A 14,445-nucleotide genomic window follows, 5' to 3' on the forward strand; every position below is an offset into this window, starting at 1 on the left:
CAAGCTTTAACCAGTTAGATAGCCCTATAGCTCGTTGAAATCTTAAATTTATGGCGAAAACCGCATCAAAAAATATGAAGCGGTTAAGAAATTTAGAGAAATTGAAAATCGCGCGTCCGCCGCGACACCTGGTGAGAAATCGGTGAGACACTCCTTGTTTGATTAAAATTGAAAAACAATATAAAATAGCGCGCTGCTGAAGATGCGAAAGATTTTTTTTGTTGCAAGCGTCACGCGTTCCAGTTATACGAGACCTAAGCCTAAATTGCGGGATTTCAAAAGTTAGGCTAGTTCGCAAATCGATCACCTTAAGATGGTGGCGAAAATTCAAACCCAAATACTTGGCGTTATTTTGCGTTTCAAATTTTTAGGCCAAAAACTATTTTTTCAAGACAAAATAAGGTACGTGTAAGTATATTGAACGTCTTGTTGATCTTTTGATATGCAAATAAGGCAATATTTGGAAAAACTTGGTCGTACCCTTTTAATGGTATTTTCCAAAGGGTCAGGCATAAGGTAAATATTGTTTGTACATAACCAAGGTAAGCTAAGTTAAGAGAGGATATTTCAAAATATGCCAATACTATAATTGGAATATTTAAAAAATATATAAGATATCTTTATTTCATTGAATACAATATTTTGTTTAAACCTTTAACTGATAAATGAGTAAGGTGTCGCATATATATAACCATAATTTAACCAAGCAACTAGTTTTGCAGGTTTGCCAGATACGTGAGATAAAAATCTGTAAAAGCCCTACCAATATAAGGGTCTGTGACTAAAATCTTTTCCTACAAATGTTTTTTTTTTGCCAGCAACTGGATGCTGGATTGGCTTTTAAAACCGGCGTATAAAAGATTTCATCTTGGATATTCATAATTAAATCTTGACCCGTATCAGCTTTTTACAAATTTTGGGAATTGTGGTTGTTTTTATTGTTGGACGATATTTTCCGGTTAAGTCATGTCATAGCTGCGGGTCATCACTTTAATAATAATCAGCTAGGCTAACACCCAAGCCACCACCTTAGGCCCATGTCATCAAGCGACTTATAATGCCTTTAATGAGGTGGCCGGGTTATAATGCGTAGGAGCGTGGTGACAAGCCCTTCATGCCACGCGAGCCAACAGCTCCCTACACTCACTATTACCGTTAACAAGTTTTTATGGAAGGGGAAACCGAAGAGCTCGGGGGAAAACCCCTTAAACCAGTAGGGAGAGAACTTGAGAACTCAACGCGGGAGTAGTTGTTCCGAGTTTTCACTCAGTGCCACAAGCTGGGATCATCTTGCTGCGAGGCGAAAGTGCTAACCACTCCGCCACCCTACTTATAATAATCAGCTAGGCTAATACCCAAGGCTAGTGACTTAAGGCCCATTTTCATGCTCGCTGGTAGCGGATAAAAATTGTCAAAATTCGCATCCGCCACTCGCAAGCGTGAAAATAAAGCTAAAATATCTGTTTGAAACAGATCGACGCGGAAAGTGAAAAAGTGTGTAGCGGAAGCGGATTTTGTCAATTTTTACCCGCTACCAGCGAGCATGAAAATGGGGCTTAATAATGCCTTTAAACAGGTGGCCGGGTTACAACGCGTAGGAGGGTGATGGCAAGCCCTTCATGCCACGCGAACCAACAACTCCCTACACTCACTATTACCATTAATATCTACAAGTTTTTATGGAAGTGGAAACCGAAGAGCTCGGGGAAAACCTGGCAACTCTGTCTATAAGCTCAGCGACCCCCGAGATGTCTGTAAATCTTGTCAAATTGACGTACTCCCGTTCTGTTTTTTTGAAGGTCGTTTCTAGTGGTGACGCAATGTGATTGTCTCTTTATCAGGTGCGTTTGAGAACGACCGCCAGAACGAAACAGCGGCCGGAATCGAGCGAGTCGCGAACCTCCCTGGACCCTCTGGTGCTCTCCGCGGTGGCCGCAGCCTTGGCCGAACCGGCTGAACCGTTGGTCAGTCCCACGTCGGCGGTGCTAACGTCACCCGACGCGATCAAAGAATCGTCCGCAGGCCCTCTGGTGGCGAAAGGTGGCGGCGAAAGAAGCTCCAAGGACTCCAGATCGTCGGACGTGTAAATAAAAAGATAACATTTTCCCTGAGGGATGAGAAAAAGCTACCAAATCGAGGTCCAGTGGTGTACCTTCGATGGCACTCGCGAGATAATACTCCTCCCCCCCGTCTTTCTAATAAAACAAAAAGATAAACAATTATAATGTAAGAAAAAAATTCATAGTTTGCTGGCTCCGCAATTTATTTTTATACTGGCTGCGCGATGACGCTCTCGTATTTGCATTTTTCTTCATGTGAAAAATAATATAAACTTTAAAAAAAAATATATATCGCTTAAATAAAAGAGCAAATTATTAATATATATATATAAAAGTTTCGAAAGGTTTGCGAAAATTAAAATTAAGCGAGCTTTTTTAAAGGGAAAAAAATATGAAAATATTATACCATATTTGCGAGTTTTGGTAAAATTCGCTCTTTTCTGAAAATATTATCATTCGAAAAAAATTGAGCTGTAAACAATTATATATATATACATATAGGTATATATATATATATTAAAATGGTTAACTTGTAAATATATATTTTATCTTTAGTTCAGCTCCGAATGGGAATTCTAGAATATTATAATATTATATTATTATATTATTTATTATTTATTATATTAATATTATATTAATAAAGGGGTTTAACTGTTTTGGAGTTGATTAAATTAAATGATCGAAAAGAGGAAAAGTAATGGTAGGGGAAAGGTTGAAATTTTTTATATTGTAAAAAATGATAACTAAATGAAAAAAATGTTTAATACAAAAAGTGAGCTAGTATAACGACGTAATATAAAATAAATAATAATAATGACGCCCCTTTTTTAACTTTTTAAGGTGCTATTCTCCCCGTTTGTATTCGAATATTTAAATGCACATTTGACGCTGTTTCTAAAGCGAGAGAAAAATCGAGCGGTGTCCCGAATCTTTGCTATTATGGGTAATGTATACAAAAAAATTAACAAAAATCCTGCATTTATATAGTCAACAATGGCTAGGGCCTAAATACGTCATTATTTTGGGAGATAAAATGGGTACCGCGAAAGAAAACGATTATTTTTAAATTATTTTAGTAAGTTTTTATTTTATAAGAGAAAAACCTTTAAAGTTTTGTTGTTATTTATTAGCTCAAATAGTGTTTTTCTAGTCATAGTTATTATGATAATTTTCAAAGGAAACCGTTTGATGTGATTATCGAAAGCGGCGTACCACTTAAGTTTTGTTAAATTCTAACTACTACAATAGTTAATCTCTGAGCTATTTGAGTTAATATGAGTTTTTTCTATAATTTTCATGATTATTTCATCTCAGGGAGATTTTGTTTTATCGCTGGAAAATGTTTTCAAGTATAACTCACAAACAACGCACCATTTTTCGTCTGTGATAATATTTAGTTAATATAACGAGATACAAAAATTAAAAATTGATAAATTTGAAAGCGCGTGAGGGGGTAAATTCCCCACCCACTTGAGTCACGTGATTGTCTATAATTGGCTCTCGTTAAAAACGAATATTTGTTTGCGTTAAATCCTCTTAAAGATCCCGAGATGTTCCATCAAGAACGGATTGAAGTGACCGAGAACAAACAGTTTCCCTCGAGTTTCGATGATGTACTCTTTTTAGAATTTTTGGGGTGGAGCTTAATTGAACAAATGTCGTAGTCGCCATCTGCGGGTCAATAACACTACTATATTTACAAACAGGTGAAATAATTAAATGTAATATTAGAAATTATAACAGTAATATAAATTTAAGTTAAATATTTTCAATTTATTTTTATACATAAATAGAAATAATAAACTTTGTAGTTTAAATTCAATCAACGGAGGGCGCCACGTTAAATGTTTAATAGGCGGGGCCTGAATGCTACGTTTGTTTGTTCGCGGTTGCTTCGATTTGTTCTTGGTTCTATTAAAGGACTTAGAAACGACTTCTGTTTTGCGCCAGGCTCAATCAAATATTGTTATTTAAATGTACGTTATTTTAAGGGCTTTTTAAAAACGTTGAAATGTGTTTTTAACCCAAATTTAATCGAGTAGATGATAGATTTAACGGGGGAAAGTCTTTCCAATCTAATGAAAGATTGAAGTAGGAACTATTTAAAAATTAATAATTAGAGAATGAATCATAATTTAAGAGCTTCAAGATAACAATCCAACTACAAGAAAAAAATTGCAAATTAATTAAATCTATTATTCGCACATACTAAACGAGGCAATGGTTTAAACAATATTAAAACAGCTTTTTGGGAATTCCAAAGCTTTATGCAAAAGAAAAACAGAATATTGTTTAAATACATAATGTAAACGAAATAAATTAAGGAAAAGAGTTGCAAATATGTAAATTAGGGAAACAAAATGTAAAAATATAAAAATCGTTTCTGTTTCAATCCTGAACGAAGCTCATAAATTTCAAGTTTGTTTTTAAGTGTCAAGCAATACAATGCCTTCTTCGCTTTCAAAAATCTATTTTTCCTTTATATGTGAATATATTTAAAAAAATAGATAACCAAGTGTTGAAAACATAATACTGAGATCAAAGTTATTATGCAGTTTAGTGGAATTTTTTAAAGTGAAAAAAAAATGAACATTATCAAAAACAAATCTTAATCCCGCGTTAAAAGAGCTGAACATTGTCCAATATACCCAGCACCATCAAATAAGAAAATAAATACATGATTTTTCTGATTGAATTAAAAAATATTATGAAAAAATCGCGCTAAGACAGCGTCATATAAAAATAACAAGAGATGGTTTCAATTAAATTAATCTAAATTAAAACACCTTAGTACTTTGAACAAATCGCTACAATTCTTTTTTCAGTTTAACGAAAAGTAGAAAACAAATAGATAATTTACTGATAAACTAAACTAATTTTAATATCATTATTGCCCAGCAAATGTCAGCTTTTCGTATTATAAATGTGTACAGATTTTTCTCGAAATTCAAATTAGATTTCAACACGTTTTTTCGTTAATCCTAGCTCTTTTCCGAAATTTCAAAAAGAATTGTAGCAAACGAGTTAAAAAAAATAATCACTGCACTTTATATAGTCGAAAAAAATGAAATGAAAAAGTTAATATGAAAAAAATACTCAGTTGATCTCCTTTCTGTGTGAGGTTTACCTTCTTACAACTCAATTCTTCAAAAAAAAAAAGACAAACATTGTGAGCGTATTTTAGCCGCTTGTCTATGTCTAACCTCTTTCAACTCTACTTAAACCAAATTTTGCTGGCTTGAGTCAGTTATATCAATAGTTAAGTGTAAATAAGTTGTTTCCACTGATGAGAAAATAACTCCATTTTTATATATGAATTGTTACATATTTTACAAAGAAATAACTTGTTTATAATGGGAACAGGGCCGTATATAGCACCTAGCGTGTAGCCTCACCAAGAAAAAAATGAATCAGCTCCGTAGCCGAAGTAATAAAACATTTTCTTGCTCTTACTGATTGGTTACCTTCATTAACTCTTACCAGAAGTGCATTATATCTCACACACGAGAAGTATCCCTGACCAAAATATTGAAATTCCTTTGTTTTGATTGAAATTTCGTAGAAAATTCACGCGTACCAGAAGTTTGTCTTACAAAAGAAGTGTCCATTTAGGACACTAAAATTAATTTACCTTCTAAGGCTCCAATTTTCCGGGGCCTAACATTATCTGTGTAGAAAGTCAACGGTATATTACTTACTTCTGTTTACAAATATATAATAATAGAGACGAAATACTTAATGACTAAAATTTTTAATTAAAATAACAAAATCATAATTTTACTTAATTTTAAAAATGGCTCGTAAATAAAAAATTATGATGTTATTATTTGGTTATTTTAATTAAAAAAAATTTTGTCTACTATTATATATTTGTAAATTTAACTTTAGCCATTACTTTAAACAATTTTAAAATTTATATACTTCTGATCTTACTTAGGTCCCGGGGGACGTTCACAGATCACTTAACGCAGTAAAGCCGGGTTTACATAGAAGCTTTTGGCGTGTAAAAATTTGACGTGAGCTAGAAATAGTTCAAAATACACGTTAGCGCTACTAGCTTTTCGATTTCCATACACGCTTGTATTTTGCGCTAGTTGTGCGCTCTTGCGAAACTAGATCGGGTCTCGCTTCTAACGTCGATCAAATCCTGCTATAGATATTTTCACGCACAAGCGAAAGTTTCAAGCTCAACGTCTGCTACGTGACTACATTCAGCCAATGGAAAACTGGTTGTAAATTGTAATTTGTTGCCCATCACGAGGTCGGCCTGTTACCGGAAAATATTTATTTGTAATGTTTACCATTATTACCAGGAGCCCACAATGGACACCAGTGTGAAATTGACAATGAAACAAATAAAAGAAAATGAAAAACAAGAAAAAAATAAATCGAACGGATTTATGAGAAGCCAATTATTTGGATTCGTCAATTGAAAGATCATCGTGACCTTGTTTACATTTTTATACAAACACGGTCAAATGTAGATGTCACTGTGAACGCAACAGGCTACAAGCTAGCATGAAACCCCGGCTTAAGGGGTGTCGTACGAGTCTTATTAAAGTTATTGGGGAGAGGTATCGTCGAAATGTAACGTCATATAATAATTTGATACGGAAACCTAAATCATCAATTATTTAAAGGTACACTAGCAATTTAATATTTGTTTTTCTCTTGTGTAATACTAGGTCGTCGCAGTGGCGTAGTGAGGTAATTTGGCGCCCAGGGCCAAACTCCAAAATTTCCGAAGCTCCCCTTTCCCCCCAACTCCTTTGGCTTCCGACGGACAGCAATCTTTCCTCTAGAGTCGCTTTCCGAAGCTCCCCTTTCCCCCCAACTCCTTTGGCTTCCGACGGACAGCAATCTTTCCTCTAGAGTCGCTTTCCGAAGCTCCCCTTTCCCCCCAACTCCTTTGGCTTCCGACGGACAGCAATCTTTCCTCTAGAGTCGCTTTCCGAAGCACCCCTTTCCCCCCAACTCCTTTGGCTTCCGACGGACAGCAATCTTTCCTCTAGAGTCGCTTTCCGAAGCACCCCTTTCCCCCAACTCCTTTGGCTTCCGACGGACAGCAATCTTTCCTCTAGAGTCGCTTTCCGAAGCTCCCCTTTCCCCCCAACTCCTTTGGCTTCCGACGGACAGCAATCTTTTCTCTAGAGTCGCTTTCCGAAGCTCCCCTTTTCCCTCCAACTCCTTTGGCTTCCGACGGACAGCAATCTTTCCTCTAGAGTCGCTTTCCGAAGCTCCCCTTTCCCCCCAACTCCTTTGGCTTCCGACGGACAGCAATCTTTCCTCTAGAGTCGCTTTCCGAAGCTCCCCTTTTCCCCCCAACTCCTTTGGCTTCCGACGGACAGCAATCTTTCCTCTAGAGTCGCTTTCCGAAGCTCCCCTTTCCCCCCAACTCCTTTGGCTTCCGACGAACAGCAATCTTTCCTCTAGAGTCGCTTTCCGAAGCTCCCCTTTTCCCCCCAACTCCTTTGGCTTCCGACGGACAGCAATCTTTCCTCTAGAGTCGCTTTCCGAAGCTCCCCTTTCCCCCCAACTCCTTTGGCTTCCGACGAACAGCAATCTTTCCTCTAGAGTCGCTTTCCGAAGCTCCCCTTTTCCCCCCAACTCCTTTGGCTTCCGACGGACAGCAATCTTTCCTCTAGAGTCGCTTTCCGAAGCTCCCCTTTCCCCCCAACTCCTTTGGCTTCCGACGGACAGCAATCTTTCCTCTAGAGTCGCTTTCCGAAGCTCTCCTTTCCCCCCAACTCCTTTGGCTTCCGACGGACAGCAATCTTTCCTCTGGAGTCGCTTTCCGAAGCTCCCCTTTCCCCCCAACTCCTTTGGCTTCCGACGGACAGCAATCTTTCCTCTAGAGTCGCTTTCCGAAGCTCCCCTTTCCCCCCAACTCCTTTGGCTTCCGACGGACAGCAATCTTTTCTCTAGAGTCGCTTTCCGAAGCTCCCCTTTTCCCCCCAACTCCTTTGGCTTCCGACGGACAGCAATCTTTCCTCTAGAGTCACTTTCCGAAGCTCCCCTTTCCCCCCAACTCCTTTGGCTTCCGACGGACAGCAATCTTTCCTCTAGAGTCGCTTTCCGAAGCTCCCCTTTCCCCCCAACTCCTTTGGCTTCCGACGGACAGCAATCTTTTCTCTAGAGTCGCTTTTCGAAGCTCCCCTTTCCCCCCAACTCCTTTGGTTTCCGACGGACAGCAATCTTTCCTCTAGAGTCGCTTTCCGAAGCTCCCCTTTCCCCCCAACTCCTTTGGCTTCCGACGGACAGCAATCTTTCCTCTAGAGTCGCTTTCCGAAGCTCCCCTTTCCCCCCAACTCCTTTGGCTTCCGACGGACAGCAATCTTTCCTCTAGAGTCGCTTTCCGAAGCACCCCTTTCCCCCCAACTCCTTTGGCTTCCGACGGACAGCAATCTTTCCTCTAGAGTCGCTTTCCGAAGCTCTCCTTTCCCCCCAACTCCTTTGGCTTCCGACGGACAGCAATCTTTCCTCTGGAGTCGCTTTCCGAAGCTCCCCTTTCCCCCCAACTCCTTTGGCTTCCGACGGACAGCAATCTTTTCTCTGGAGTCGCTTTCCGAAGCTCCCCTTTCCCCCCAACTCCTTTGGCTTCCGACGGACAGCAATCTTTCCTCTAGAGTCGCTTTCCGAAGCTCTCCTTTCCCCCCAACTCCTTTGGCTTCTGACGGACAGCAATCTTTCCTCTGGAGTCGATTTCCGAAGCTCCCCTTTCCCCCCAACTCCTTTGGCTTCCGACGGACAGCAATCTTTTCTCTAGAGTCGCTTTCCGAAGCTCCCCTTTCCCCCCAACTCCTTTGGCTTCCGACGGACAGCAATCTTTCCTCTAGAGTCGCTTTCCGAAGCTCCCCTTTCCCCCCAACTCCTTTGGCTTCCGACGGACAGCAATCTTTCCTCTAGAGTCGCTTTCCGAAGCACCCCTTTCCCCCCAACTCCTTTGGCTTCCGACGGACAGCAATCTTTCCTCTAGAGTCGCTTTCCGAAGCTCCCCTTTCCCCCCAACTCCTTTGGCTTCCGACGGACAGCAATCTTTCCTCTAGAGTCGCTTTCCGAAGCTCCCCTTTCCCCCCAACTCCTTTGGCTTCCGACGGACAGCAATCTTTCCTCTAGAGTCGCTTTCCGAAGCTCCCCTTTCCCCCCAACTCCTTTGGCTTCCGACGGACAGCAATCTTTTCTCTAGAGTCGCTTTTCGAAGCTCCCCTTTTCCCTCCAACTCCTTTGGCTTCCGATGGACAGCAATCTTTCCTCTAGAGTCGCTTTCCGAAGCTCCCCTTTCCCCCCAACTCCTTTGGCTTCCGACGGACAGCAATCTTTCCTCTAGAGTCGCTTTCCGAAGCTCCCCTTTCCCCCCAACTCCTTTGGCTTCCGACGGACAGCAATCTTTCCTCTAGAGTCGCTTTCCGAAGCACCCCTTTCCCCCCAACTCCTTTGGCTTCCGACGGACAGCAATCTTTCCTCTAGAGTCGCTTTCCGAAGCTCCCCTTTCCCCCCAACTCCTTTGGCTTCCGACGGACAGCAATCTTTTCTCTAGAGTCGCTTTCCGAAGCTCCCCTTTTCCCTCCAACTCCTTTGGCTTCCGACGGACAGCAATCTTTCCTCTAGAGTCGCTTTCCGAAGCTCCCCTTTCCCCCCAACTCTTTTGGCTTCCGACGTACAGCAATCTTTTCTCTAGAGTTGCTTTCCGAAGCTCCCCTTTCCCCCCAACTCCTTTGGCTTCCGACGGACAGCAATCTTTCCTCTAGAGTCGCTTTCCGAAGCTCCCCTTTCCCCCCAACTCCTTTGGCTTCCGACGGACAGCAATCTTTTCTCTAGAGTCGCTTTCCGAAGCTCCCCTTTTCCCCCCAACTCCTTTGGCTTCCGACGGACAGCAATCTTTCCTCTAGAGTCGCTTTCCGAAGCTCCCCTTTCCCCCCAACTCCTTTGGCTTCCGACGGACAGCAATCTTTCCTCTAGAGTCACTTTCCGAAGCTCTCCTTTCCCCCCAACTCCTTTGGCTTCCGACGGACAGCAATCTTTCCTCTGGAGTCGCTTTCCGAAGCTCCCCTTTCCCCCCAACTCCTTTGGCTTCCGACGGACAGCAATCTTTTCTCTAGAGTCGCTTTCCGAAGCTCCCCTTTTCCCCCCAACTCCTTTGGCTTCCGACGGACAGCAATCTTTCCTCTAGAGTCGCTTTCCGAAGCTCCCCTTTCCCCCCAACTCCTTTGGCTTCCGACGGACAGCAATCTTTCCTCTAGAGTCGCTTTCCGAAGCTCCCCTTTCCCCCCAACTCCTTTGGCTTCCGACGGACAGCAATCTTTCCTCTAGAGTCGCTTTCCGAAGCTCCCCTTTCCCCCCAACTCCTTTGGCTTCCGACGGACAGCAATCTTTCCTCTGGAGTCGCTTTCCGAAGCTCCCCTTTCCCCCCAACTCCTTTGGCTTCCGACGGACAGCAATCTTTTTTCTAGAGTCGCTTTCCGAAGCTCCCCTTTCCCCCCAACTCCTTTGGCTTCCGACGGACAGCAATCTTTTTTCTAGAGTCGCTTTCCGAAGCTCCCCTTTCCCCCCAACTCCTTTGGCTTCCGACGGACAGCAATCTTTTCTCTAGAGTCGCTTTCCGAAGCTCCCCTTTTCCCCCCAACTACTTTGGCTTCCGACGGACAGCAATCTTTCCTCTAGAGTCGCTTTCCGAAGCTCCCCTTTCCCCCCAACTCCTTTGGCTTCCGACGGACAGCAATCTTTCCTCTAGAGTCGCTTTCCGAAGCTCCCCTTTCCCCCCAACTCCTTTGGCTTCCGACGGACAGCAATCTTTCCTCTAGAGTCGCTTTCCGAAGCTCCCCTTTCCCCCCAACTCCTTTGGCTTCCGACGGACAGCAATCTTTCCTCTAGAGTCGCTTTCCGAAGCTCCCCTTTCCCCCCAACTCCTTTGGCTTCCGACGGACAGCAATCTTTCCTCTAGAGTCGCTTTCCGAAGCTCTCCTTTCCCCCCAACTCCTTTGGCTTCTGACGGACAGCAATCTTTCCTCTGGAGTCGCTTTCCGAAGCTCCCCTTTCCCCCCAACTCCTTTGGCTTCCGACGGACAGCTTTCTTTTCTCTAGAGTCGCTTTCCGAAGCTCCCCTTTCCCCCCAACTCCTTTGGCTTCCGACGGACAGCAATCTTTCCTCTAGAGTCGCTTTCAGCAATCTTTCCTCTAGAGTCGCTTTCCGAAGCTCCCCTTTTCCCTAAACTCGTTTGGCTTCCGACGGACAGCAATCTTTTATCTAGAGTCGCTTTCCGAAGCTCCCCTTTCCCCCCAACTCCTTTGGCTTCCGACGGACAGCAATCTTTTTTCTAGAGTCGCTTTCCGAAGCTCCCCTTTCCCCCCAACTCCTTTGGCTTCCGACGGACAGCAATCTTTTCTCTAGAGTCGCTTTCCGAAGCTCCCCTTTTCCCCCCAACTACTTTGGCTTCCGACGGACAGCAATCTTTCCTCTAGAGTCGCTTTCCGAAGCTCCCCTTTCCCCCCAACTCCTTTGGCTTCCGACGGACAGCAATCTTTCCTCTAGAGTCGCTTTCCGAAGCTCCCCTTTCCCCCCAACTCCTTTGGCTTCCGACGGACAGCAATCTTTCCTCTAGAGTCGCTTTCCGAAGCTCCCCTTTCCCCCCAACTCCTTTGGCTTCCGACGGACAGCAATCTTTCCTCTAGAGTCGCTTTCCGAAGCTCCCCTTTCCCCCCAACTCCTTTGGCTTCCGACGGACAGCAATCTTTCCTCTAGAGTCGCTTTCCGAAGCTCTCCTTTCCCCCCAACTCCTTTGGCTTCTGACGGACAGCAATCTTTCCTCTGGAGTCGCTTTCCGAAGCTCCCCTTTCCCCCCAACTCCTTTGGCTTCCGACGGACAGCTTTCTTTTCTCTAGAGTCGCTTTCCGAAGCTCCCCTTTCCCCCCAACTCCTTTGGCTTCCGACGGACAGCAATCTTTCCTCTAGAGTCGCTTTCAGCAATCTTTCCTCTAGAGTCGCTTTCCGAAGCTCCCCTTTTCCCTAAACTCGTTTGGCTTCCGACGGACAGCAATCTTTTATCTAGAGTCGCTTTCCGAAGCTCCCCTTTTCCCTAAACTCCTTTGGCTTCCGACGGACAGCAATCAGTTCCAAGTGTATGTTAAGGCTACTTTGATACGCAGTACGGAGAGACATAGGTCGATTTGGACAAGCATATCCGCCATAGGCAGCATAGCCATTTGTCTACTTAGAGGTATCATTAACTTATGGTAAAACCAATAATTAGGCCTAATTTTTAAATAAATTTAATGATTTTAAGCTTAATATTGTTGTTATAATTGAGGGGGTTTGAGTATTTATTAGCAGTGGTGGATCTGGGGCTCAGGCACCAACAGGGAAAAACATACGATGGCTGAGCCCACACAGAAATAAAATTTGGGATAAATAGCCCCAAGGGATAATTTTATAATGTCACTGTCCGAATCAGGCTTTTTATCGAAGTAAGGCTTAATGATCTAGCATTTATCTTAAATTTTGGTATCAATGAATTCATTGACGGATGAGGTATTAGAAAGAACAAGTTTTTTAAAGAAATATAGTGTTAAATATTTAGAGCTGTACATTTTCTGGCCTAAGTTTTAAGCACAAAAATACTTTAATAAAAAATAATGACTCCGCCCCCTACGGGAATTTTTTTCAGATCGCCACCGCTTTTTATTTGGATATTTAGGGTTGAGAGGGGTGTCGGAAAAGTTTATTATTTGCAGTACATAATTTGTGAACAGCCCCTTAATTTAAGCGGGAGTTCATATGAGATATGGGATATAAGTATGCCCACCCGTTATCGAAAAAAAATTGAAATTTAAATCAATGATGGTTAATTAAACTTGTCAGAATAGGCGCTTAAATAAATCATCATCCCAGGAAATCGCCAAGTTATTACCGAGAGCCAGGACCCGCAAGGTATTGTTTATATATTGCTGGTGGAAATAAAATAATTGAGCGGAGCGAACGAGGGAAGCGAGTGATTGGAACTCTCACTGTGGTGACTTCAATGGGAAAGTTGGCTGTGTGTGTGTGTGTGTGTGTGTGAGGGTATGTGTGTGTGTCGCACTTGGGGGAGAAGAGAAAGGGACTCTGAACGAGACGGAGAAGAGAGAGGGAAATTCGCGGTAATGTCCGGAAGAGAGGGAGACCTTCGCCGCGAGAGAGGGGGGGACAAGAAAAGAGAGGGGGGACAAGGCACTGCCGTTCAGGATATAATTTAAGCGAAAAATAAAGAGTGGACCGGCTTTTAAAAGTAAACAATAAGAGCGGCTTATCCGCCAAAAAAAGAACTAGAAAGACTTAAATTACTAATGTTGTAATTGTACTATTTGTACTAATAAATTGTTTGTAGCTTAATAAAATACGTTTAGTTTTCTTTTGGTATTAATGTTCAATTAACGTAAATACGACATTACTAAAGTTATACAAATCTTCGACAACTCCGTAATTCACGATTATCGTAGCGCCCACGCTCCGCTCAAGTCTTTTTCGAGAATGCCGGCTCCGGGTTTTGAGACGTCCTAGTCTTTACTCTCTTCACTACAACAATATTCGAAAATTCTAGAAGGTAGAACTAATTGGTTCAAAAAGTGATTGTAAATGAGAATGAATTTGGGTTTTGTTATAGCAGATGAAGATATAATGGAGGATTGGAACAACTGTGCGTATGTATAAGGTATACTTAACAGGGTAATATCAATGAAAGATTTCTTGGTTTTGCTGATATGCTTAATTTTGATTCGATATTAATTACATTAGCTATTATTCAACTAATAAGTGACAGTGGTCTAGTCACTTCAAATTACTTTGCACAAAGTTACGATGGTGCCAGTTAGGAGCAACAAACACAGCACCCCACACATGGAGAACGCAGCTAGCCTTAAAAAATGCTAATGAAGGGTTGTGTACAAATTTCATTGGACGAACCTTTACGCCGAACGTTTTACGGAAACAGGTGCTAAAGAGTCTAACCAATAAGAAATGTACACAAGAAAATGCCCGACTTTTGACAGGTTGCGTTCTAATTGTGTGCGGTGCTGTTTGCTGCTCTTAGGTGCCATCGTAACGTCTAGCGATATATCAGGAGTTCACGTTTCAATGGAATCCGTGGTTGGGGTTTATGTACACTGTTACGCACACGGACTTAATTTAATACTTGTTGATTGCTGTACGAATATTTCTGAAATAAGAGAATTGCTTGGACTTCTTCAAGCAGTGTATAACTTTCAAAGCAATTCGGTACATCGGTGTTAATATTTCCTACATGCGCCAAAAGAATAAGGCTACAAAGAAACTTTAAAAATTCCCCAAAGCTAACAGAAAAAAGGGAATGATTATTTTAAAATTGAAAATATACATAAAGCAATTAGCCTACAA

General features: G+C 42.2%; 1 protein-coding gene across 5 annotated transcripts in view; it reads left to right on the top strand.

The window, feature by feature from the left end:
• sei (potassium voltage-gated channel seizure) overlaps nucleotides 1–2,554 on the top strand; it is a 203,455-nt gene extending 200,901 nt beyond the window's left edge. For 4 of the 5 annotated variants that reach the window (XM_090160400.1, XM_090160401.1, XM_090160403.1 and 1 more), the window contains one exon: nucleotides 1,842–2,553. In XM_090160400.1, coding sequence (XP_090016526.1) covers nucleotides 1,842–2,087 — 246 coding nt within the window. In that variant the 3' untranslated portion in view covers nucleotides 2,088–2,553. Of the gene's footprint in view, nucleotides 1–1,841 lie in introns of all 5 variants that reach the window. The other variant, XM_090160405.1, reaches the window with a different exon arrangement.
• Nucleotides 2,555–14,445: the final 11,891 nt, after the last annotated feature.

This window comes from Leiobunum rupestre, chromosome 10 (assembly GCF_980474605.1).
Source record: "Leiobunum rupestre chromosome 10, qqLeiRupe1.1.hap1, whole genome shotgun sequence".
In the NCBI taxonomy this organism is placed as follows: domain Eukaryota; kingdom Metazoa; phylum Arthropoda; class Arachnida; order Opiliones; family Sclerosomatidae; genus Leiobunum; species Leiobunum rupestre.